The following is a 25,144-nucleotide window of genomic DNA, read 5'->3' on the forward strand; positions in this document are numbered from 1 at the left end:
TACAGTAGTGGTTAGCACGAAGAAGCCTTGCACACACACAGGGTAGGCACGGTGCAAAGTAACTCCAAGAGAAGCTGGGCGAAATAATTCTTACTTGTAGGAAAGAGGTGTCGCAAATCCTGCACTAACACACCAGTAAAGGTTTTATCTGACATTCATGCTATGAACAAAATAAAAGTTAATTGTTGCACAGAGAGACGACTCTTGTTCCCATGCAAGAGCAACATAAATACTCACGAGCACATCAGAAAAACACTCCATTCCTGCATGTATAGACAGAAGGTTAAACAAACTAATAAAACAGCAACACAAAACAAAACACACTGCCACGCACACCTCTCTTCCCCCTCTCCCCTCACCAAATCGAGAAGATGAGTAAATCCTGCTTTAATAATATAGCTGTACAATAAATGAACTACTCTTTCCTATTATCAGGAATAAGGATGCTCAGCAGAACTGCTTTGCTCCGGCTCCCTCCATGCTCCGCCGTTGGTGTTTGGATCAGAGCTGGCCCATGCCCTGCCGGCAGGACAAGCTCGCGCGTGCCTGCAGCGGACGGCATAACCATATCAACAGAGCTTTATAAAGCTCAGCAGCTACCCAACGCGAAGAAAATCCTTAAATAACTTGCCCATATCTTTTACTTAAAATAAATAATCTGTTTTACAGAGCATTGCTCCGACATTAGACACCCTTCACAGCCATTACCCCTTGCACATCTGGAAGGCCCAGACGCACTCACAGAACAGACGGTCCCCCGTCCTCTTTCAGTCTGAGGACCTGGATTGATTCAGGGTACTCCCAAAGGCATTTTGCAACACACACACACACACGTGCGCGCGCACACACATACACAGTCCTGTCAAGCACATTTTATCCTGGCTCCCACAGGACGAAGGCCCCGCTTTGGGGTCAGCACTGGCCATGCTCTTCTCCCTTGGCCATTTCCACCACACAATGCAAGTTGTAAGGAGGCATTTGGTGCTTAGTGTCACCTGTGTCTTCCAGCAGAGTCTGCTAGAAGTTTGTCTAGTGGCTTCCCCTAAGCTGTGGGGATGAACCCGCATGGATGAGGTGCAATTAAAGGGTTCTGCAGTTCATCAGCAGTACCCCAAAGTATGCAATACATGAACAAGGACTTAAAAAGTGGAGAGCCCATGTACACATTAAAAACAAAAACACCAAACAGGAACACTCCTAGTGCACTAGGGAACCAAATTAAGCAGTGCAAATTTAACAGAAGCCAGAAGCCCTTGAGCGAGACTCTTACTTTGTGCAGTAGGGCAGATGTTGAGTTCAAACAGCTGAGGACATACACTTCCACCCCACTGTGCGTCAATAAAGGTGATATTCCTGAATCACAACTTAAATTATCTTCTATTAAGAATGTCCCTCATAAGGGAGAGGTCTCTGGGCACAAACCTAAGACAACACAAAGTATGCTTCTCTCTGGAATCCAATTTAGCTTCAAAGGCCAAGCCTCACAACTGGCTTTCTATTTTTACAGCATAACATGAACCCACTTAAAAAACACTGCATGACTTCAAATTTTCAGATGCACAGAAATTTACCCTTTTTGCTTAAAAAAAATTTCCTCTATTTCAGTGAAGAACCTTTGTAATGCCCAGTTGTGCAACTGTAACACCACCATACAGCTTCATCTTATTCTGACATTACTGATAAGCCCCCAAGGTTTAAAAACACATGGTTTAGCTCAACTACTTAGAAAGTATTCTTGTCCTTTTGGTCTAGCATTTAACTAAGGAAGATCCTGGAGTTCAAATGCTCTAACCTATCTCCCTATGGTTTGTAAAGGGAAGGACTTTTTTTTAAAATGGCCTTTAATGCTATATTCATTAGTTATTTGCCACCTCATCTAAGGCTTCAATTGCCAAAAGCTGTTTATCATCAGCATAACATTTTGAAGCGGATGCAAAACAGAAATCTGCTTATAGCTACAAGATTGCTAGGTAACAAGCGGTACTCCTCCATTCCTCTTCCCCCTCCTCACTCCTACCTTCAATCCTACACACCACAGCTTTGACTAGGATCACCAGCCCAGTGCTGTGCCATGTGCTGCTGCTGCAGAACTTTGACACGAGTCCAATTTATTGCAGCATATCTCAGACATCAGAGTCACTTGCTCTCTAAGTAAAACAGAAAAATTACTGCAAGATGCAGAAGACATTAAGGAGAGGATGGGTCAAAACAGCGCTCCCTTTCTGTAATAAAAAAATGCTCTTCCACGTTCAGTAAGCATATTGACCAATGCGCCTCATTCACTTCATGATCAGCATATATTTGTTTGGCAGAATGCACAGTTTAAAAAGATAGAACTCCAAATCTTACAGGATCTTATAATTTACTGCATTTTTTAGTCTTTTTCATTTATGCAAAAATCTATTAATTAGTAGCTGTTGGAATGAAATTGGGTCTCTAGAGCAAACATTGCCATTCCAATCATAACGATATTAGCCGAAGATATTCTCAAGCATCTTCTCCGAGAGAGCATTTGTTTCACAGGTACGCGGACTTCTGGGGAATTGGAGAGGGAAAAAAAAGCACATACGGACAGGTCAATGGTTGCGGCACAAAAAACTGCAGAATTTCAATTTAGACCATCTCTGGAAAAAAAAAAAAAAAACAGACATAGGATTTTTTTCCCTCAAACTACACAAAACAGAATATCGCTGCTCTTCATAACACTATCTTGTTTTAAACCAACTGTGATCAGCCCTCCTGACCCTCTTCCTGAACTACACATGAGAAATCTCCATATAGTTAAGAGCAACATGATACACACAATGCACATCCATCTTTGCATCTTCACCTTATAAGTGCAAGGAAAAGTACAGGGGTAGGCAGAAATGACACCACAATATTTGTCTTTAAAAAAATCCAAGCAAGTTTGGATTTAAACCAGAATTGTTCATTCTGCTTTATATGACAGTAAGCAGATACTAATGTCTACTTCTATTCCCCATAACTATAAATAAAATCAAACATGACATTCAAGATTTCCAAAAGCATTCCATTCTGTGATGAGGCTTCCTTATACCGAAAGTAAGAGTCTAAATATGTAAGTTATCCTATTAAAAGTTTTGATTTTATATACAGATACATGACCAAGTATGAAAGATCCTAAAACATGTGATCTTCTGTACTTTTTCTTTGGTCTGAACATCATGAAATTAAAATAGTGCTGTTCACCCCAATTGGCAATGATGTAGTTCCTACAGTCAGTTTTCCTTCCTCACCCTAGAGGAACTGAGCTACTGCCAGTCAGGAAAGGGAGTGAGCTGCTCCCTTGACTAGTATAAGAACTTGCAGCTAGTAGTATAAGGTCTTACAAGAAAGAAAGAAAAAAAAATTGAGAAACACAGGCAGAAGCAAGAGCCTAATGGTCACCCTTCAGAGGCAGATAGGAAAGGTGGGTTCCCACGAGGCCAAAAACAGACTGGAGCCCAGGCTCCAGTTCCCTGAGCACGCACTCTGTCAATTGAGCTGGTCAGAGATGAGCATACCATCTCCTCTTGTTATGTCTTAACAGGAGACCCACAAAGAGCCCAGTGCCACCAGCACATGCTCAGCTTGCTCAAGGTTCACCTCAGTACAGCCTCAGGGATCCAAGCCTAATCCAAGTGCAGAAGGGAAGATGCTCAGCTGTTGAAGCTGAAGAAGTCATGAGCAGAAATAGCAGAGCTACAGGAAATTCCAGGTCAGATGAAGAGAGGGCTAAAAGGATGAGGAATTTGCAGATTTCTGTTCTGTGTGAAAGTAACCCAAAGTCCAATTTAGGCAATGAGGTTCTTTCAAGGAGAGGAGAAGAGAGAATAATATGTTATGACAGTCAGACAGCTCTTGAAGCTTCACGCTCAAATCTATGGAGTATGTCTGCTTTGTAAAGAGTCCCAAAACAAGACCCACTCTGAAAAAGGTAGCACTCCCCAACATCCATAACAAACAGGGAGGTGGTGGCCTGATTTACAAAAAGTAGTCCCATCTCTTCAGTAATCCCTGGGCCTCCTGTACAGTAACTACAATCTCCCTATCACAACCATCCTGGTACCTACCAGTCCGACCCCAGAAAACTACTCCAATTTCTCAGCCAGGTGCAGTCTGGCCCTTACAATATCACTCTGAGTTGATGGGTCAGATAGTTTCCTTCCATAACAAATATTAAGGCCAGAGCTCTGGCAAGATGCCTCTTTAGGCAACAGTCAGTTCTGAACCTCAGCAGAACGTATCTGTAGACCAACTGGCGAGACTCCATCCGAGAGCTCTTCCAACCCAGGACACTTGATGGCAGAGGGCAATGACAGATGATAGCAAGTGATCATCTGTCACTGCCCATGAGAGCTGTACTCGCACACAAAATTATCACTGTAGCAATTCTTCCAAGCCAACAACAGAAAAAAAAAAAAAAGCTGAAGCAGACAATAACTGACTAGCAATAACCCCCTTGACTCCTCAATGCAGTCCTCTTAATGTTCACATGCAATTCCATTCTCTTGACTCTGATCTTCGTTCTGTTGAAACACTCAGGTTAAACTGAGGAGGTTTGTCATTTCCTAGGTGTTACCGAGCTTAAAAGCCCAGTACCTTCTCCTTCCACATGCTGCCCTCCTTCTTACGTAGAAACACATCACTCTACATTCAAGCAAACTCCATGCGTATGAACAGCGCCTGGCACAGTGATAGGAAACAGCCCGCTGCCGAGGCAGATAGAGGAAAAACCTCCATCTCTGCAGGCAGGAAACAGACAGCGGCTCAGAGAGGAAGCCTGTGGGTCACCTTATTCAGCAAGCCACGAGACCATCCTTTCCTTGACCAATATGAAGCTTGTCTCCTGCATTTACTAGAAGTGCAACAGGAATCAATATAGCCTTTTCAGTTTTAGTCTTCAGCTAGAAGTGATACTATTTTGTTCAGCATATGAATCTTACAGACCGCACCTCATAACATACTTGTGCTCATTGATGAATTCTGTAATTCATTAATAGCATATTAATAATGACAATATACAAACATTCAGAAAAACCTAACAATCCATATTCCGAACAAAGCCAAGCCAATTAAACAACACATCTAATGATGTTAGAATATTATGCTAATGGAGCAGATTTTACAATTTCTAAAACAATCTATTAAGATTATTTGTGAAGTGCTTTTAATTCCCCTGGAAGATCTCACACTTTGTTGTACCCATATAATTGGCATCTTTTTAGTCTCTGGTGAGTTTACCATCAGCTTATAATGCCCTTATGATTCAGAGATTATCCTCACACTGGTGTCATCACCATGTTGATTAAATTCAAAAGTACAAAATTAATACACAGCTGAACCCTGTCAGCTCACGGCTTCACCCGTCCCAGACACACAGATGCTAAAGCTCCATGCTTCCAATCCCTCCTTGAATCAGGCAGAGTGAGACCGGAATATAAGTCTCTCTAGATACCAAGGGATACACTATCAGCCAGTCACTCTTATTTTATTTGACAGGAAAACTGAAATAAGCTGTTTTCCCTCTAAGAGAAGATTCACAAAGGAAAATCCCAAGAAGAGGGACTAATCAGAGCCATCAGCCGGATGCTTAATTTCCATCTCTCATTTTTTCTATTTACCTCCCACCTCAGTAAGAAACAGAGGAGCTGCGACCTGTCAGACACCAGCATGCCATCTGCACTGTAAAGGTAAACCTGAACGGCCAACTCAAGCTTGAGAATGCCAGGAGGCAAATGCAACCACAGATATTGGTCATCCGTGCTCAAGTGGCTGGTCCAAGACCACACAAAATTGCAGAGCTGTGAGCCAAGCACGTGTTAAGTCCTAGGACAATGATACTGTCTGTGACAGAGAATAGGACACTCCTTACGGCCAAGACACCCTCCCGTTGTTAAGGGACACAGCTCTCTTCTACTGTCACCACATTTCCTCCAGGCTGAACCATACTTGTGTTTCCTTACTACGCAGATATGACAGCGTTACAGAATAAATGCTGCCCCAAACAAACTCCTACTGGAACAGATGATCAAGTATTTTGAGACCCATCTCTTCACAGGCAGGAATTTCACCCTCTCTCATCCTTGAGCAGCCTCGACCTCCCTGTTAACGCCCTCGTCACTCTGCTGTTGTTTTGCACATGCCACTTGCCCGGATTTCAGGGGGAAGAGTTCAACCAGCGAGACAGGCTGAAGGCTCTGCTCCTTCCTCCAACCCACAGAACTGGTCCTTCAGTCACCGATTCCACTTTCCTCTCTGTAAAATGCTGTTTATTATGCCAGCTTATGACACAGGACTGTTTTAGTAAGTTCAGACTCAGTACTTCAGATCTCTGAAGTCCTCAAATGACAACAGTATCTGAAAGTGATCTACAGAGATATGAGCAAACATCTAGGTCAGCATCCTTTTATATTACTATTGATACCAAAGAACTATTACTTAGACTCCGAGCTGAGATTGTTACAGACCAGCACTTTTGACTTAACTCATTAAAGTCATCACTTCTGTCTCTCCTTGTTCTGATAACATAATACCATAGCAACAAATGAGCAGCTCTGAATTATAAGTGTGACTCTGAGAGGAAGTGCATAGTTCCTGTATATACAAACTTTGATCTCCTGCAAGATGGTCAACAGCATCTGTTACTCTAATATCCCACGTTATTATAGCCATTTAGCTAAACAGATCACAAAGAGATTGTTCTATTAGCCATCTTCCTGGCATAAATCCAAAAGTTTTGCTGAGTGGCTATAACTGAGTACCAGCATAAATCGGAAGGATTTGGTTGGATGGCCATGACTGAACACAGCATTCTTGAATATTAGGGAGCTTTTTGTTTTTTCCAGGCTCACATTTTTGATTACCATATTATACATGTATTTGAGCACCCTAAATAAGGTGACACAAACAGACATGTCAGACAATTATGTTTGTATGTGCCAGTCCAACCACGTGCAAGTCCACCTTATATATTGTTATATGTTGGATCTGCTCTGAAGGCAAGTTGTGAAGAGCAGTCTGAATGTAATTTGGATGTGTCGGCCGCCTAGCCAATGTGCTGTAGAGCCCATCCAGAAAACAAAGAAATGGTAAAAGCTCTCCTTCTGCACAGACCAAATTTCTGCACGAGAAAAGAGGGCATGCCCAGGGAACTCAGATACGAATCGAGACAGCGCTCTGCACGCAGATCCTATCAGGTTTGCACGAAGCAGAATTTGAGCCAGTAGGGCTGATGAGAAGCAGCACAAAAATTTTGTGCAGAACTTACTGGGATTCAGGCTAAAACGTCAAGGCTTATGAAAAGCTTCACTCTGAGTTATGAAATGCTCCATGGTACTTCTCAACCAAGAGATAGGGCCTTGCCAAGGAATTAAGAGATCTTGTTTCTGCAATCAGTTTCAAAACAGGATTCCTGAAGAAGGTAAGACAAACTTCTTCTCATTGTAACTACAAGGGTAGTTTCTCCCCTTAGCATACAAGGGCTATGAAGCCAGAACCATTTATGTTAGTGAAATGTAGGCATACTATGGAGATGAGCACCCAATAAATAAATCTACCAGTTACGCCTTTCTTGGGTAACTTCTCAAACCTTTGCATTATGTCCTGAATGCATCAAATATGTAAATATATCAGAAGTATTTCAACCCACAAGCAGAATGGCTGACCTGACCTCCAGCCTTCTATATCATATCTACACCCGTTCCTGCACACCCTTCTGTAGTACTTGATTTCAGTAAAAAATACTCATTGGAAGTTCAACATACATACAAGCGTTTGCAAGATAGGAACCTAAATCTGGATATGCAACACTGATATGCAAAAGATACTGGTATGAGTTGTCAGCAACAAGATACATCTGCAGTCAGTACACTGAAAACCTACTTTTGGCAGCAGAAAAGCAGTATCATTTTTCAAACTGATTTTCCATATTTTAAGATGTGCTGTATGCAAGTCTAATGAGTGAAGCCTTTCACCTCACTCATTTAGTATGTATGACATGACTATGCTCAAGGAGCACTACTGCAGCATCTCTTGACAGGCTCTTCCTAGCAACTTTCACTGGGAGAAATATCTATAGGTTCCTGTCATGGAACCATGCAAAGTCATGTATTTATGTGAGATAGTTTATTCATCCCAAATGTTATCAGCAAAAGTCATAGTCTAAAACTAATTTACACTGCATGCAAGTAGTTTAAAACCAACTGAAAACCACACTATAGTGGGGACATACTTTTCACTTACAGAAAGCAACAGTATCTACCAATTCTTAAAAAAAAAAAAAAAAAAAAAAAAAAAAAAAACAAACACCACAGGGTATTGATATACATATACTATTTAAAACAACTGCTAAGTATTTTATTTTGCTGTCAGATATACTTATTAGTAACCTCAGTGAATTATGGACCATTGTATTATTCTAACCCATCTCATTGCTTTTTGAGGCAATGCTAGTAAAATGCCATTGTGCATCCACACCTGAAGACAACATAATTTTAGGAGACAAGTCCCAAGCTAGGGAATAGAAAGGCAAGTTCCAGCTATCTTCAAATCCGAAAAGAATCATAGCAACCAGATTTCTCTGGGAAAAAAAGAGAGCATATATCGTATTTCATGATCCAGTCTAATCCTCCGCAGTGGTATGTGAATGCAATGAAGGGGATGACAACTGCAAAAAATCAGACTGGCCTTGGAAAAGCACTGTTACTGCACAACACATATGATGTCAGCTTCATTTCACGCATGTTGGGGATTTTTGTTTAAATATAGCACGGGCTGGTGATGGAGCAAAGATTTTGTTATGGAAGATGGCTGGCACAAGCGCCTGGCAGAGGACTCCAAGAGGCCCCACTGCAACGGTGGCTGTGGCGGAAAGCGAGAAAACGGCTCAGGAAGTCCAAAGTCTTACCTTCATTTAGAAGGGTGCTGTTCATAAATAACGTGTTCCTATGCTTACTTTAATACTTAACAAGCAAATCTGTGTTGAAAGCAGAGGGAAAAAAATTAAGATAGCTATATGGTGTAATTTCACTAAAAAAAAAAATCTTAATTTTTGTCTTCGCTGTATTTAGAATTTCATTACTGTTTTAACCGTGGCTTAAGTAAGCGTCACTTATTACCAGACAGCTGCACCCTACTAATCAATATTTTTATTATTTCTCTTGTTTAACAACACTTACCGCTGTTTATCAGCCAGAGATAGTCACTTCCCTGGGTAGTAAAGCACCTGCCCAAATTATCCGTAGTCCTCTTAGAGTGAGACATACTGTACAGTTAAATGTTATCATTTATACAGTTTCTTCAGCATATTGTGATCAACAAGACAGCATGCATCTGGGTGAGCACCGATGCCGACAGATGAAAGTTAGCTTTCACTACGCAGAACGTGAAATAGCTGGTCGCACGGCCATGCTACGCCAGCTAACTAGCAAGGACTTCAACTGCGAGGCAGCTTTTGTAATCTGGAGCTGCCGGGCAGGTACTGGCAGCCCATTAGTTAATACGCAACCGGCTTGACGGTGTCTGTGCCAGCGGCAGCCCCTGCAGCAGCAAAAGGCTCAGGAAAGCTCTGCAGCACACTCTGACCTGCCCCGAAATCGGAGAGCGCTGCTGCTAATCCCCAGCCCCCAGACATAGGGTCTCTCTTTGGGGATGAGGTATGAGGGTAGAATTTCACTTGCCATATTTAACTGCAGCCTTGAGACAGCACTGTTAGATATACCCGCAAAGACAAAATTGTTACTGAGCTAACTGGACAGCGGAGTGTTTAACATGCCCTGGAGATCCAGGATTTAAATACGCTCTTCGACCACAACCAGCTCCCTGACAATAGCACATCCTCTTCCCCTCGCACGACGCAGCGCACGTCTTGCATAAAGGCACGTGCCAGCGGGAGAAGTCGGAGGAATCTACACACTAGATATTCGGACACTGGAAATTACTTTTCCCAGGGAATGAACAAAACCAGAAGACTGAATCCTTTGCATCACAGCCCTACTCCCTCCTCCTCATGTACAAGGAAGCAGCCTGTCATCAGTAGAGCTGCACTGTCATCAGTAGAGACGAGAACACGTGCTCATTCCTGTTTTCTCCCAGTAAGTGAAGGATGGGCAGTGACGTCAAGACATCACAACACACTGGAAAACTTGCCTACATGGAAAAATCAATTACAACAGCTAATGAAGAAGAATACTCATTTCCTCTGGGGAGAGGAGTCCTAACACAGGAAAGGCAAAGGAGAGGTTTGCCTACTGAAAGCTCGCGCACGTGAACACAAATAAAACACACACCAGAAGGCAGTCTCTCTAACAGAGACCGCACCAGTCTTCCCCATTTTGGGGATTTAACATCCTCTAGAGCTAATTCAGAACTTTTGTAGCAAAACCTTTGCCTGCAGAGGAGACACAGCGGCATGAAACACCAGGAAAGCCTAAAGCCAGGCCACAGACGAGATAACACGCACACCACCGGCAGAGGCTGCCTAGTGACTTTATAGGCCTTCCATTCCAGCAGAATATTTGGAGACTAGTGATATAAACAGCACTTGTACAGTTAAAAGTGCTCAAAAATAATAGCACCATGGACAGGCACAGTGAACCTAAAGCTCTCACGACTTGCACTGGGGGGTTGGTTACGTGCCATCCCGGTGCTGGGATGTATAATAACAGCTGTTCAAAAGCAAGGAAGGCAGAACTGAAAGATGATAATCTGGGAAAGGATCTCAGAGTGTCCTCTGGCCATGCACATTAACTCCACATCAGAAAAAGGCAGCACTGTACAGAGTATATTGTTACCAACTGTAAATACAGGCCCAGGGCTTTATCTTTTCTGCTCTGTGTGATGCCAACTCCAAGTGCGCAGAGCTGTTGTAAAACACCGCCAAGACAGCAGGAGTAAACAAAAGCAGGAGAGGAAAGCAAGGTCAAGCCCTAAAGCAAGTAAGGCAAGTATTAGTGCAAAACTACAAGGTATGTGGACATTCACCCCCCGTTACTTGTGTTTCAGGAAGTTTTTTCAAGTTTCTTAAGAAGAAAAAAAAATCAAAGAAACAAAACTTTCAAATACTTTAATCACATAACACGGACTACTAGTGGAGTACGTACACTCACATGGGAAAGCTACATGTGCGTATACAAAACACATGTTATTTAAAGACCATTATTTTCAGTGCATTCTCTCTTAAAGGGTTTGAAAAAAATAAACAGAAATCATGGTGGGGAGACAAAACAGTCCAGATAGCAAGCACCAGAGAGAAGCCATCTGAACTCGCACAGCCACAGCCAAGGAGGCAGCATGACAGGCACTCCAAGAGCTCAGATTTCTTCCCAGCAACCAACAAAGCTGACGTTCTCAAAGCCAATTTCTGAACTGTGCTAATAGGCCAGTCAGCAAATTTAACAGCACATATTCAAGCAAAAGTATGTAAAAGCAATGAATGCGAACACAAGGGACTTTAATTAAGGAGCAGAAATGAGAACGTGAAGGCTAACTTACAACAAAACCATTGTGTTCTTTCACTGCGAGCATTTCTTCCCGGCTAGGAGACACAGCGTACATTAGCATCTTTAACACCAAATTACATGTACTGCAGGAGGCTGGAACCTCTTTGTACTACGCACTAATTACACAGTAACAGGCAGTCCCTGCTCTAACCTACTCATAGAGGACTTCCCCAAATAGACACAGCCAGCACAGGACAGAATGGAAAACAAGCCCTGGGAGGTAGAGCAGCCCATTGCCAAGCTATAGCAAATCATGACAGCAAAGAGACTAGGACCCAGGTCTTCTGAATCCCAGCCCACACTCTTTCCTAAAGGCATGCATAGCTATTAATTAAAGCCAAGTATCTACTGATATGTTAAATGGTACTATAAACAGAAGCAAAGTTCTTAAATAAGTCATTTAGCATTTGAAAGCTTGACATAAACACCCATTACAGTAGTCACTTCAGTGTATGTTAATGGATTTGGCCACAACTTTTCTTCGCTGAAATACTTAAGCTGAGAATTTCAACAGAACTGGTTCGAACAGCCACATCGTGGAAGTCTACACTGGAGGTTTCCAATAAGCTATTTTTCATAAAAAAAATAGATTTGACTGTCCTTGTTATTTATCATTAGCTACAGTCAAAGCTTCCTAACTCTCAACCCACCTAAACGAAAGACAACCTATCATCTCTCTTTGGAGAAATGTCTGAATCCACGCTCAGTAAGACAGCAAGGTTAACAATCTCGCATACCACAAAATGTTGTCTTAGGACTGTTCTTAGTAACCAAGATAATTTAGAAGTGCCTGATTTGGGATTTCAGGAAGTTGCTGGTACTCCAGAAGTCATTCTTCTTTTTTCAAGTTCCTTGACTTTCTTGTTTCAGAAACGGAAACATGGACCTACGATGTGGATTAACCCAAACCTCATTTTCTATTCCTACCTCCTTTACAGTAAGGGAGTTAGAGATATTAGTGGGAAATGCTGCTCATGAGGGATCTTCTGTGTTTGATGTAGCATCATTTCCCTAATGGGCCTTGAACAATTTCCATGTTTTGAAAGCAGAGAGATTTCCTTTTAAAAATAAAATTGGTAGTCTGATGGGAAGTTGACCTCCATGAAATATTTCCTTCAATTTTCATTTTCGGTGGCAATCCCCTATTGCTATCCCAGTCGTCTTTTATTCTACTTGCATGCTGATTTTAAGTGATTGTGAAAAACCACCATCTGTGACTTCCAGGTGACTATGAGTTGTTACTTGGCTGATGCCCCTACTGCATTAACTGCCAAGCTAGAAATCTGCCCCACTTCAGTATACAGTAAGTTCTTCTCCCTTCAAAAGACTCTATGTATTATATATAAGGTAAGCAAGGAGGCACAGTTCTCAACTGAAAAGGCACTGTCACACAGCTTCCAATGTGAAAGCATCAGCACTGGTGTTAGCTTCTATACTGTTTCTTCAAAGGCACTACCTGGGAGTTCAGGTATAAAGACAGAGGTGAGCAGTTATTTCTGCATTAAAGAGAGAACATGCACGCAAGTGAACTTTCTGGGATTACCATTCTGGCTGCTACCAGAGCCAGCAGCTCAACCTTTTAACACTTCACTCAGCTGCTTCAAGCTGGTGTCAGTGCCCCCAGTCTAAAAACCGCTGCTACAGATTAATTAGCTCATCTACTTTCAGCAAGTTGGCTTTTGGGCTGTTTATCACATTTCTTCTTATTCACCAGCGGAAAAACTCACCTTTAAGATTTCACTTCTCATTTATATACTGCTCAGCCTAATGGTTACAACAGTCTTTTAGTAAGCAGCTGCATCCTTGAAGAGATTTTCTTCCAGCCCTTCCCATTAGAAATGGGACAGACTCACAGCTTCGGAAGGCAGTATTTCTGGGTCATTTTCTTATCCAAAGATTTGCAGCCAGTTCAAACAGCGACATCGCTGGTCTCAAACTTCTAATGCCACTCATGCTCCTCCTAACACTGCATCTCAAAGTCCTTTATGAATCAAAAAGCTTGCAAACCCAGGCAAAGGCCCAGGTATTTGGTGTGCTGCCATTGTTATTTTAGTAGGTATTTCAGGCTCACTTCTAATTTCCAGTTTCATTGAGAAGTAAAAAACTCAGATCACCACAACTCCTTGTCCCAGGACTCCTCATCCAGATTCCAGTGAAAAATACTGTGTCACCTCTTCTAGCACATGATTTATTTGTTCTGAAAAAGGGATTTCAATCCAGTTATACCTCATTGTGCCAAGGTACTAGCATCACCTGCTCAAGACCTTGTCCACTTGCAAGAGGGTGAGGCCCCTCACTCCCTTTAAATTTCCAAGTGCAATATAATGAGTGACACCCGCCCTCATGAACTAAAGGTAACTAATCTGTAGCTCCCTGGTCAGCTGACACAAGCAGTAAGCGATAAATGAATAGTGTCACGTGGAGTCAGTCTTGAGCAACGTCATCCGTGGAATGAAAGCTGCTACATATGCAAAACTATTACACCTAAACTATTCTTGCGTCAGTGCTGTACCTTTTTACAGAGAAATCACAGGAACCAAAACAAACATTATGCACCTCTCCTCCCAATTTCTCTTATCTCAGATACGGGTGATCAGTCATATCAGGAGTGTGTTTTGGCAGCCATGAATTTTCCTGAAGTGCACAGCAGCCAACATAGCCCCACTCTGCAGAGCACAGCTGTGACCACATTGCTTGATGCACAAGTAAATGCGACACTGTTCTTTGACAGGGAATGGAGAGGGCTACTAACAGCCTCTCCCTGTGACCCCAGGCAATAAGCATGTATCTGAGCACAGCAGAACCCAAATTTCCTCTAGAAATTTAACTTTCCCTTCAGCAGAAAAAGATAATCCGAAGTCACAAGGGTCCTTCTGATAAGAAGCCAAGAAGGTATTTGGGATTATTTCTATTGATGCCAGAACTGATGAGAATGTGAGGATGAAGATCATACATAATATTTTCACAGTAGTTGATGAAGATGCCCCACAAGTACTAGCGACCATAGATCACCCAATACAGATTTCACTCCCTACAAGCCAAAAAATACTCCACGAAAACCTAGATGTGCAAGTCTTGTTCGGTGCCTGCCTGGCAGACTGCCAGCATGGCACAGGGATCTGCGTTCTCCCCATTCCTGGGGCAACTGTTCTGCAGCTAGAGCAAAAGGCAAACCTATTTGTATGACAGGAACTGTGCAACAGAGGCCCGTGTATCCAAAATCCATTATCCCACAGTATGAACAGTAAGGGATGTTAACTGCTGAAATGCTAAAGCTGCTAAACGAATGAGGTAAAAAAAGTGAGTTTTTCATTGTACATGTTAAAATAATCACTTCCTTGGTGAGACATGCATCACCTTTTCTCATTTAATGTTATTTATAATCTCAGTTTTTCAAAAGGTTTAGTTATTTAGCCTTTCTCCCCTCTTCTTATATGCAAAGAAAAGAAGTCTGAATGCATGTTTAATGATGCACTTGGATGTTCTGAGCAGTGGGATGCATCACTGAGTAACCTTGCTCTTGAATACATTAAGCCAAACAGTTGGGTTTTGCAGCAGGTATTTTGAAGCCTAGTAGTATTAAATATTAAGTGCTTCTCATTAAATTATTAGGCATAGTTTAAATATTGATATATTAACTTCAGCCTTTATTGTTTGCTTGTCAAAAGCACTGTAAAACCTATAAAGATGTAATGAAAAGATCCTTGACCCATAGGCCAGTACAAATATTGACCCAATTGCTCTAAAGCCCAGATGCAAAATGGACACAAAGGACTCTCTTAAATAACACAGCCAAAACCCCCAGCAGCTGGAAAAAGGCCACATCTTCTCTCATTTGAAAGAGGGCAACAGGAGTGACTGAGTTTACAAGCATGCTGAAGCCGAGCCCAATCCTACAGAGTCCTGCGTCCTACAGGCACAGCCCCGGGGCTCTGCTTCATGCTTTTGGTCAGTGGTCTGCGGTGGGTTTTCAAGCCCAGAGAAACTCACCATCACCTCAGGACACAAGAGGGGAAAGGACTTTCCAGGTCAGAAAATCCTGTCCCCTCTTATCGTGAGGAAGCACATAACACAGTCTCATAAAATGAGAAAGCACTGGCTCAAGGTACAGTATGTTTGCTTTAGGCTCTCATAGCCAATGCAGTCTGTGGCTGAGCCAGTTCTGCCAGGGAGATACACACACACACACCCCTCTATCCCTTTAAATTGGGAGTCTACCACCACCCCTCCTCTTGGAAACTGCAAAATTTTCATTACTGAAACACAGGCACGGACTGAGTCCCTCTCTCTTTCGATATTCCCTGCCTTCACCTGAGCAGCCCCGAGGTAGGGGGATGTCAGTCTGCAGGTACTCCTGCATGGCAGTGGGCTCGTCACCCCCGTTTACAACGGCATTTCTCTGGACGATGGATCAGAAGTCGCTGCTGAGTGCCCAGGACTGGTACCTATGTTTAGCTGCAGGACACAGGCTGTTAGGCAGCTGATCCCTTTCCATGGTACCGAGGAGACAGAGTCTGCATCGCTGATATTTTCAGCAATTGCTGTGTCAGTGTTGTTACCTAGCTTCCTACTTTAAAAATAAGGAGTAAATTAGTATGTGCTAGTGAAATGAAGAGGCAGGCACGTCATACAAACCCCTCAGACTTTCAAGAACTTCAGTGCCTCCACCTTAAAAGCAGTTGTTTTGCTCCTTTTACTCCTCTTCTCATGCAACGTCAGAACTGCCCTGAGCCTGTGGTTAAGCGCCTTGCTCTAATGTCCATCAGACTGTATAGTATGATTTCCAGTTAAAGGATGCAAGAACAATCAGGCACAAACTGGCCGCCAATACATATTTCTTTTCCTACTTTGCCTATGCACTCCTTGATGTATTTATAGACAGAAATCACATTCCCTCTCCAGCTTTGTTTTGCTAGGCTAAACACACCAAACTCTTCTAGCCTCTTCTCATCTCCCGAGAAATGCTTTCTATCATTACTCTCGTAGACTTTCCCTTCACCTGGTCGAGTTTCAATTTATCTTTCCTGAACACTGGTGATTAGAATAAGAACAAATGAAAGCAATGCTATTCTATTTTAAAAAAATAGCAAGGAATTGAGATATGTTTTATTCAGCTCAAAAAAACCACAGTGCAATGAACATTGTCTGGTTTTGCTACAGCTAAGAAACATTACTGAAACAGTAAGATATGTAACAGATGCTAGCTTGTCACATTAATTAATTTTTCTTTTTTAAACCCATGTAGAGAATCATTCAAATAATACGCAATCAGCCAGCATTCCACATACAGATGAAGCAAATATTCCAGAGCCTTCATCGACAAAAGAATTTCATGCTAAATAATACAATTAAAATCAGAGAGCTGTCCTGCCATCTGCCATCTACAACAAAGGTTTTAAATTTCCTTCATAGTATCACAATAAGGCATAGCAAAATGTTACATATGACTTAATTTAGGAGGATTGTCTTTACTGATGACAGCAAAATATACTTAAATATGCAAACATGCAGTAAGCATGTCAAATGGCAGGACATCAAATTACCACCTTCAAATTGTAAGATCAGGGTTTAAATAAACTTGCTTAGAGGCTTTCAATGCAAATATGACCACATTACAATAGGCAGTGAAGGTGAAAGCAGCATACAAAAAAAAAAAAATCAAAGAGAAATGGCACATGATCAGAAGAACTTGTAGGTAATTGCATCCTACACTACTTTTTACTCTGTTTATCAAGTCATTGAAACAGAGAAGCACAGCCAACCACGTTTTAATACAGCTCATGTTAATGTCCAAAAGTAGTCATGCCAGACCTGGGCACCTGGCAGGACGCAGCCGAGCCAGTCCAAACGTGGTTAAATTGTCAAACCACACACTGTCACCGAGACGCGAGCGAGACGCACGGACACCTACTTCGCACTGAGGGAGCCTTGAGCAGCTTAGCCTGCTGTTTGCCTTACCTAGGAGTCGTCATACGGCCACTCAGTCACCAAGCAGGCTTTTGAGGGCTTTCTGTCTCTTCAACCTGCCTTCTGTCTCCAAGTTCAGCTGCTGCCCTTGGAGGTAAATGCCGTGGAAGGTGGCTCTCCTAAGCCTGGCTGCCACCAGCATCTCATCCCCACAAGCACGCCCATCCTCGCAGTTTTGCACATGGGCAGCAACAGAAGTGGCACAGATTCTCACCTGGCTGAAACCACAGGCCCAGGATCATTTTCATTAGAAGCCTATGGTTTCTGCAAGCAAACTATGAAATCTGCTACTAACTTTATTTATCAGGAAGCTACAGAAGGCAGCAAGAGTCCAGGCCGTTAAGAATAACTTTACTGGCAGCCTTTTTGACATATCATCTACGTCAGCACCATCCAGACCCCCAGGCTGGGTGCGAACCTTAGGAAGGTTGCTTACCACAAAAAAGGGGGAAGTTACACTAATGAGCATGCTGCGTTGAACCCGTTCTTTAGTTGTTACACCAAACAGCACACGCAAGAGTCCCACTAAGCACGGGGAGACTGAGGTGGGGGGAAGGAGGAGGACTGATTATTTGGAAGCTGCCACGTCCAGACTGCCACCACGTCGCTGTGCGTGCTCCGGGCCAGGAGGACTATGTGCAAACCTAGATGTGCACTCTCGTTTTAGCAAACGCCGATCACGCTGAATGGAATAGACAAACTGACTGGCTTTCTACAAAGAAATAAAACAGACTAAACAGAGGAGAAAAAAAGTGGAAAAAACTAAACAAATATGGGGAAAGAAAGGAAACGCTCAGATCTCATTCATCCTATACACGAAGAGCAGCGTGCATCTTCAGCAGGAACTCTGAGCTCCGAGTGCGCGAGGAACAGTGCAAAGGACTCTCCAAACACACTGCGAGACACCAAACACTACTTGTTCTCTTCTTCCCTTCCTTTTCTATTTGCTTTCTGTTGCAAAGAGATGTATGAATACGAAAGGAAAACAGTGCAAGCAGCAGCTCACCCAGAAAAAGTTAGAGAAAGCTGCAGAGCTACAACCACCACTTCCCTCAGCTAAATAAAAACCTAATACAAGCGGAACAATTTTTATATAGTGATTCATGTAATTTTTGGATAACTTTCCCTACATGGCAACAGGAAACAGACCCCTGAGCCAGATTCCTGACTTGAAAGCCCTAGAGTTATTTGGGTTGCAACTGACTGCTTTTCTGAGTGACGAGCAACCAGGACTGGCTGGCAAAGTGGCTGCTACGCATGCCGAGCCTCCACACCCACGTGCGGGGATCACCCAAGAAAACGCGTCTGACCACTGGTGTTGGCGGGCAGGCTTCTCCAAAGAACTGCTGCATTATATAGTTCACCTTGTTGGCACTCAGAAAATAACAGGACCTCATTATGACAAAGGCAAGTTGCTTAAAAAAATAATAATCAGTTTAAAAAAGAAAACAATCGCAAAGAGGCTGCATTGTCCTGATATTTCTTCAAGTAGCTCCACTGCCAAAGGATCACTGTTTACACAAAGAGGAGGAAATTAAGAGAATTTCCTATATAGCTTTTTTTTTTTAATGTCAGTAATTTCACAATAAACATGAATCCAAACATTCTCTGCAAAAGCAGAAAGTGGCATTTCCATCCTGTTCCTTGCACTATCAACACCCCAATAGAAATATTTTAGTTTCTTTAAACAGACCATTAGGATGGGGTTTGGAAACAAGCTTTACTTAATTGTCATGAATTATTAACCAGACAAAAATCTTTTTTGTTGCCCTTTACAGAGGCTTGATTTGCAAGTTTAAAAATCAAACTGACACTTACGTCTATTGTATAAATACCCAACATTTTTAAAAACTGCTCTGGGCATTATAAATACATTTTTTCATGAATACAGGAACAACAATTCTATAAATAGCTATTCTTTACAGAACTGCTTCAAGACATTGTTTTTACAGACAACAGTAGGAAACCGAAGGAGGTCTTAGTGCCAAACACATTAGAAGTGAAAAAACTCTCCAATCAACTGTGGTTTTCCATTTATTAAAAAGTTCTCTGTTATTTTTCAACTTATACAATTGGTTTATGCAAGCGGAGAAACAAAACAGAAGACTTTACATCATGTTCTGAATTAGCTACTTGGTATAAAACAGTAATATGCTTCAATTTCTAATGGGATTCAAAGCTTTGCTTCTTTGAGCAGTAATTTAACAACTCTAGGCTGTCAATAGATGAACACTCTATTAACCAGCACCACCTTGTTGTACAAGATCAACCAAAATAAGACAGGATTTTTTTTTGCAACTCCATGATATGAGTTCCAAATACACTGATTCAAAACTGCACTCCATCTCCTCTACAACTCGCACTCGGGAAGGAAGCCAAGTAAGATCTAATGTAACAGCAGATAGCCCACAGAGTCTATGCGTTTAATGGGTGCTGCCTCCCCAGGCAATTTTTGCATTGTTATCTAAACACAATCAGCAGGAACTTATGAAAAAGAGCTGCAGATTTGGTAAACCGAGTTCCCATAGCCAGGATACTATAAGTACGTATTTAGTCATTTTGGCACATATTTCAACACAACACTAAAGCTAGACCACCACCAAGTCCTAATACTGTCTTCAACAGGCAACAGGTACGAGCACTTATTTCATGAGGAATACTTGAAAATTCATCTATAAAGAAAAGGGGGAAGCCATTCAGTTCCTAGTTTTAATACAGTATTTTGCTATAACAACAAACATTTGCAGCAATAATTTGCTATCACATATTTGGTACGTGAAACAAACTGCACTCAACTGCTCAGGGCACCACTCTTCTTTCACCCTAGTGCAACTCCACAGCCCCCAACAGCTGGAAACATGACAGTGCTGTTGTCAAGGGGTGACATGGATGTGAAACTGGAGTAACGCAGTGACAAATCAGGCCATGAGCTTTCCCAACAGCTCCCAAGCCATAAAAGTGATCTAAGTATACAGGAATGTTTTTAAAAGAAAGTAAGCGTCCAACGAGGATTAGTAAGAATTTAGTGACGCGGCCCACTAGGCATGGCCTGGGAGCACGTGGCAATTCAGGAGGACAAATTCAAAGGGAGCTCTGGCATCTGGGAATTCTGGGTCTGCCGTGCACCAGAGCCAAAGTCTTTACTGCACAGAAGGCAGGACAGAGAAAACACAAGTCAACCAGGAACCAAAATAACACCCCGAATTGAACTCTGCCTGTAAACCAGAACAATTCTATACCTCACCAGGCATCAACACATTGTTATCAAGGCTGGGAAGCACCAAAGTAATGGAGAACTCAAGACTTCCTTCCCTTCTCTCCAGGTTTTGTGCACCAGGGATGAGCATAGGCCTATCATATTTGCTCCCCAGGGGCGGAGGAACTTAGGCTGATGCAATGCTTCTGCTATGCCAGAATTAACAAGCAAAGCCTCCTGACTGCTGCCCGTCACACCAGAACCATCCGAAGTAGGAATCTTTTCTCTTACCTTACTTTGATCTGTCCAGTAAAAGAAAAATCCCTGTGGATCTGTTCTGAGAATGATTGGAGTCACAACAGTGGAGTCCTAGGAAAAAGAAAAACAAGAACATGTCAACACACAGAGCAGGTAATTACGCACTAGCTACCATGCCACTCATGTTAACAAACTGCGATGTCTAGAAACCACCCTTGAGGTATCACTAGTAATATGTCACTAAAAGATTCAGTATCGCAGGCCTAGTCTCCATTTTTCTGACATAATGCATTTCCATTACTGAGAAGACAGCACTAAGTAACTCCGGACTTGTCAACACATGGAGTTATTCCAGAAAAGCTGGAAATGGATGAAGTTCAGCAGACACAAGACACTTACGGTCAAACTAGAGTCCATGTAGCAAAGTACTACAAATAGTAATTAGAAGTCCACTGCCCACCTTAACCCAAATTAATCTTCAGATACAGACAAGAGCTAAATGCCTATATAACCTTTAATTACCGTATAAAGACTGTATTTGCCAAGAAAGCCTGAAATAGTATCTCTTACAATCCAATAAGGCTTCTGTCAATTACTTTACACTAAAATCTTTTCTGTTTTTTCTACTACCCAAGTATGAAGATTTTAGTTGTGTGTGCGTGTATTTTAACATACACACACCACCTCCTCTCACACACACACCCAAGGGGGAAAAAAAAAAAAAAAAGAAATCTGTTAAAAACCTTCACCCTTCTGTGGTAGCATCCATAGCTCAGACTGTTTCCAAAGGAGCACGTTTGTCGGTACGAGAACCGAGGAGGCCTGGTTTCCTACGCACTTGCATCTCCTGCCTGACAGCTTGCACACGACTCAGGAGCCCTCACTGCAGCCTCCCCCCAGCTGGGTGTTCATCACATCCCTCACCCGTCGGGATTCCCCGGTGCCTGACCATACTGGAAATCAGTGCAGTCCAGCCCTAGTGAGATTTCTCTTCTCTTTCCTCTACCATTTTTCACGACATCTGCAAAATCGTGGGTGTCTTCAGACCTCTACCTTTTCACCAAGTTTGATGAGAAAGTTCTGGAGGGAGCCCAGAAAGGAGGATGACGACAGGCAGGCAGAAAAATTGCTTAAGCCTTATCTCCCCAGGAAGCCAGGCTAAATACACAATTCCTCCTCAAAGAGGAGGTATATTTCTGTTAAAGTGGTACAGGTATTTCAGAGCTTTAGAACTCATCTGTTCTCAAAGCAACAGTATTCAAGATCATTTTAACATTTCTCTGAAGAAAAAAGGCTCTAACTGATCCTAATTAAAGTTAAATTTAACTTTTTTTAAACTGCAAACTAAGTTATTGGAGGTGACATTATCATAAATGAATAAAAACCTATACAAATGCCATTTCTGAAGCAGAAAGATAACACTTGTCTATGCCACATTGCCAGTACAGTCCTTCACGATGGAGCACCAGACTGCCTGTAATGAGCATTCGTGAAACAGTGAAGTTGAACTATTCCCAGTTTACAGTGGAAAAACAAGATACAAAGAAGGTAAGTAACTGGTCCAGTACCAGTCAGAAGTCTATGGTGGAACAAGCAGAAAAATAAAACAAAGGATGAAGCACGTTTTCATCTTACCACAAGCAGAAATACAAATAAAAGAGCAAACTCTTACACTAAAAAGAAATACAAGACCACATAAAAGAGCATCCAGCTCTTTACAGCTGGAAGACCTGGGCTGTGCACTAACTGTGCCACAGGTGTAGCGACACCCAAACAGGCTCCCCTGGAGCTGTAGGAGCCTGAACAAGCGTGGGTGCACGGATGCCAGGAGCTGCTGTGGGAACTCCCCAGCTGGCATTCGCACTAGTTCACTATCCACCAAGGGCCGCTGGCCCCCCTTTTCCTCCTTACAAGGCAACAGTCCCGTATGCATTGCCCCTAACAGAATTAACATACAGAGTTTGTACCAGCCATGTTTTTCGCTTTTTCTATTTTTCCACAGTTTCTAGTATCTTGTACACCTGAGAGTTGGGTACTGGTTTGAGTGTGATGAGCAAATTTGTTTTATAGAAAGCACCAAGCCTTGAAGAGGTGTTGAACAGCTGTCAATATCCGCAAGTTCCTAGAAAAGTGTTCTTAAATCTCTGCCATGCAAAGAGAGAGCAGGGAAAAAAAAGCCTGCTCTGCTGATATGAACTCTCCATAAAGTGAGAGTTAAAAAAAATACATGTTCATATGTACTTACATATATATAAAATTAAAACACTCTCAATGTTCCTCTGTCTTGATATGAGACACAACTTTGGGGGGGGGGGGTGAGGAGGAGGGAAGGAAATGATGGGAAACAGGCACAAAGAAATTATGTCTAAGATGAATTAGTTTTGCTGGTTAATCTTCCAAATCAGCAGCTTAAACCCAAAAACTGTTTGGATTTGTCTGTGCTCATGACACAGAGCTGTCAGGTAAGACTTTGCAAGACGTGGGCTGTAAGATGCTGACTATAATCAGATTCAAAAATGCAGGAGGTGGGCGAGAGAGCCTTCAATATCTATCAGACAACATAAAGGAATCCTCATCATGACAAGGGATAATGATCCTCTGCACTACAGGAAGATTTTTGTGTTAAAAAAAAAAAAAAGAAGAAGAAGAAGAAGAAGAATTTAAAACCTGTGTGTTACTTCCTTACTTTTAAGTCCCATGCAACCATCACCTTGAAGCAATGTCATATTTCCATGCCTGTTTTCCAAATTAACTACACTGCTCTGATATTAAGTGCAGTACAGCAACCATGCCGACGAACACTACATGCCCGCTCTGTTATACAGTATACAAACACAGGACCAGAGCATTATTTTTGGGAGACTTCCTGTATACATCCTAGGAACTCTTCCACCCAGTTAACAGCAGCAATAAAAGTCACATGGATAATGTTTTATATGTTCTAAAAGTTATATTTAACTTGTGTAAGTCCCTCCCACCAAAAGGCAGACTCCTTATCTGCATGCGTAGAAGAGGGGAAATGAGCTCCCCTCGTCACCTCCACGAGCAACCCCTCCTGCCACGCAGGAACGGCGAGCCCCGGCCGCGCAGGCCAGCCTGGCCGCTGCTGTCTTGCTTTGCAATCAGGAATTGCAAAGGCAGGCGACAATCAAAAAGATGCATGAAAATCTCTTTTTACAATTTGCATTCAAGAAAGAGCAATTCAAGGCTCTGAATCAGAAACTTGTGTCAAATGACAAATGCCTGGCTCATATTTTACAGAAATTATTGTACTGTACGGAAAGCTGTGTTTTATTACCCAGCACACACACTCCTGTCAGTCCTAAGAAGGCCATTAATTCAATCTCCTCACCCAAGGAGCTGACCAGCTTGTCACTGCCCTGAACAGAGCTAGCAGCCACACACACCTTTAAAGCTGACAGTAATAGGGCACAAGTGATTAGTGCTAACTCTTAGCTCTCTGTATCCTCTAGTTGAAAAAGTTATATATAGCCCTGTAAAGGAGAAAGGGGGGGGAAAAAAAAAAAAAAGCGTGCGCAAGAGAGCAAGTGTGAGAGCAGAGAGCAGATTCATTTCTTCCCTAAACCACTCAAATTCAGAACATGAAAAAAATATATATTTTTTTTTTAAAGAGAAGAAATCTCAGCACAGTGTATTCTAACCAGAGACTTTCAGAGACAGACTTTTGAAGTAGCTCAGCTCCTACCAACACACCTAAGTGAATTAGCAAGATTTTATTTTCAGGAGTCAGATCTGAGTTCAGTGGGTGCTGTGTATCTCCTAAGCTGACAGATTTGGAAATCACAAATCTAGGTGTCTTATGTGGGCTTAACTCTTGTGACCCTCTGGCTGCCAGCAAACAAGCCAAGCAACCCTTTGGTAGGAGCCCCTAGGTTCCTGGAACATCTCCAAGTATATAATCAGTGTGTGTGTGTGGGGGGGGGGGGGGGGGGGGGGTTGTCAAGGCAAAGATCAGGTGGGATCAGAAATGGAAAAGGAGGAACAGAGAAAATAAGTCACAGTCAGTGACGCAAAAGATAGCGAGCTGTCAGGTTTCTCAGATGCCACCCAGGGTGCTTCTGCTAGGCGGTGGCTTGGCTTTCAGCAAATTGTCATCGCAAATTCCTTTAATAGAAAGATTTAGAGTGGCCTTAACCTGGTAGTGCCAGTGTGCTGCATATAACACCAGTCCGAATTTTAGTGAATAATTTTTTAAAGGGCT

The 25,144-nt window shown here is 42.4% G+C and overlaps 1 protein-coding gene across 3 annotated transcripts in view; it reads right to left on the reverse strand.

Moving 5' to 3' along the window:
- PLCB1 (phospholipase C beta 1) overlaps positions 1-25,144 on the reverse strand; it is a 436,237-nt gene that overhangs the window by 402,242 nt on the left and 8,851 nt on the right. For all 3 annotated transcript variants that reach the window (XM_026094675.2, XM_026094677.2, XM_026094678.2), the window contains exon 2: positions 20,956-21,033. In XM_026094675.2, the coding sequence (XP_025950460.1) occupies positions 20,956-21,033 (78 nt within the window). The remainder of the gene's footprint in view (positions 1-20,955; positions 21,034-25,144) is intronic.

The sequence above is a fragment of the Dromaius novaehollandiae genome, chromosome 3, assembly GCF_036370855.1.
Source record: "Dromaius novaehollandiae isolate bDroNov1 chromosome 3, bDroNov1.hap1, whole genome shotgun sequence".
In the NCBI taxonomy this organism is placed as follows: Eukaryota; Metazoa; Chordata; class Aves; order Casuariiformes; family Dromaiidae; genus Dromaius; species Dromaius novaehollandiae.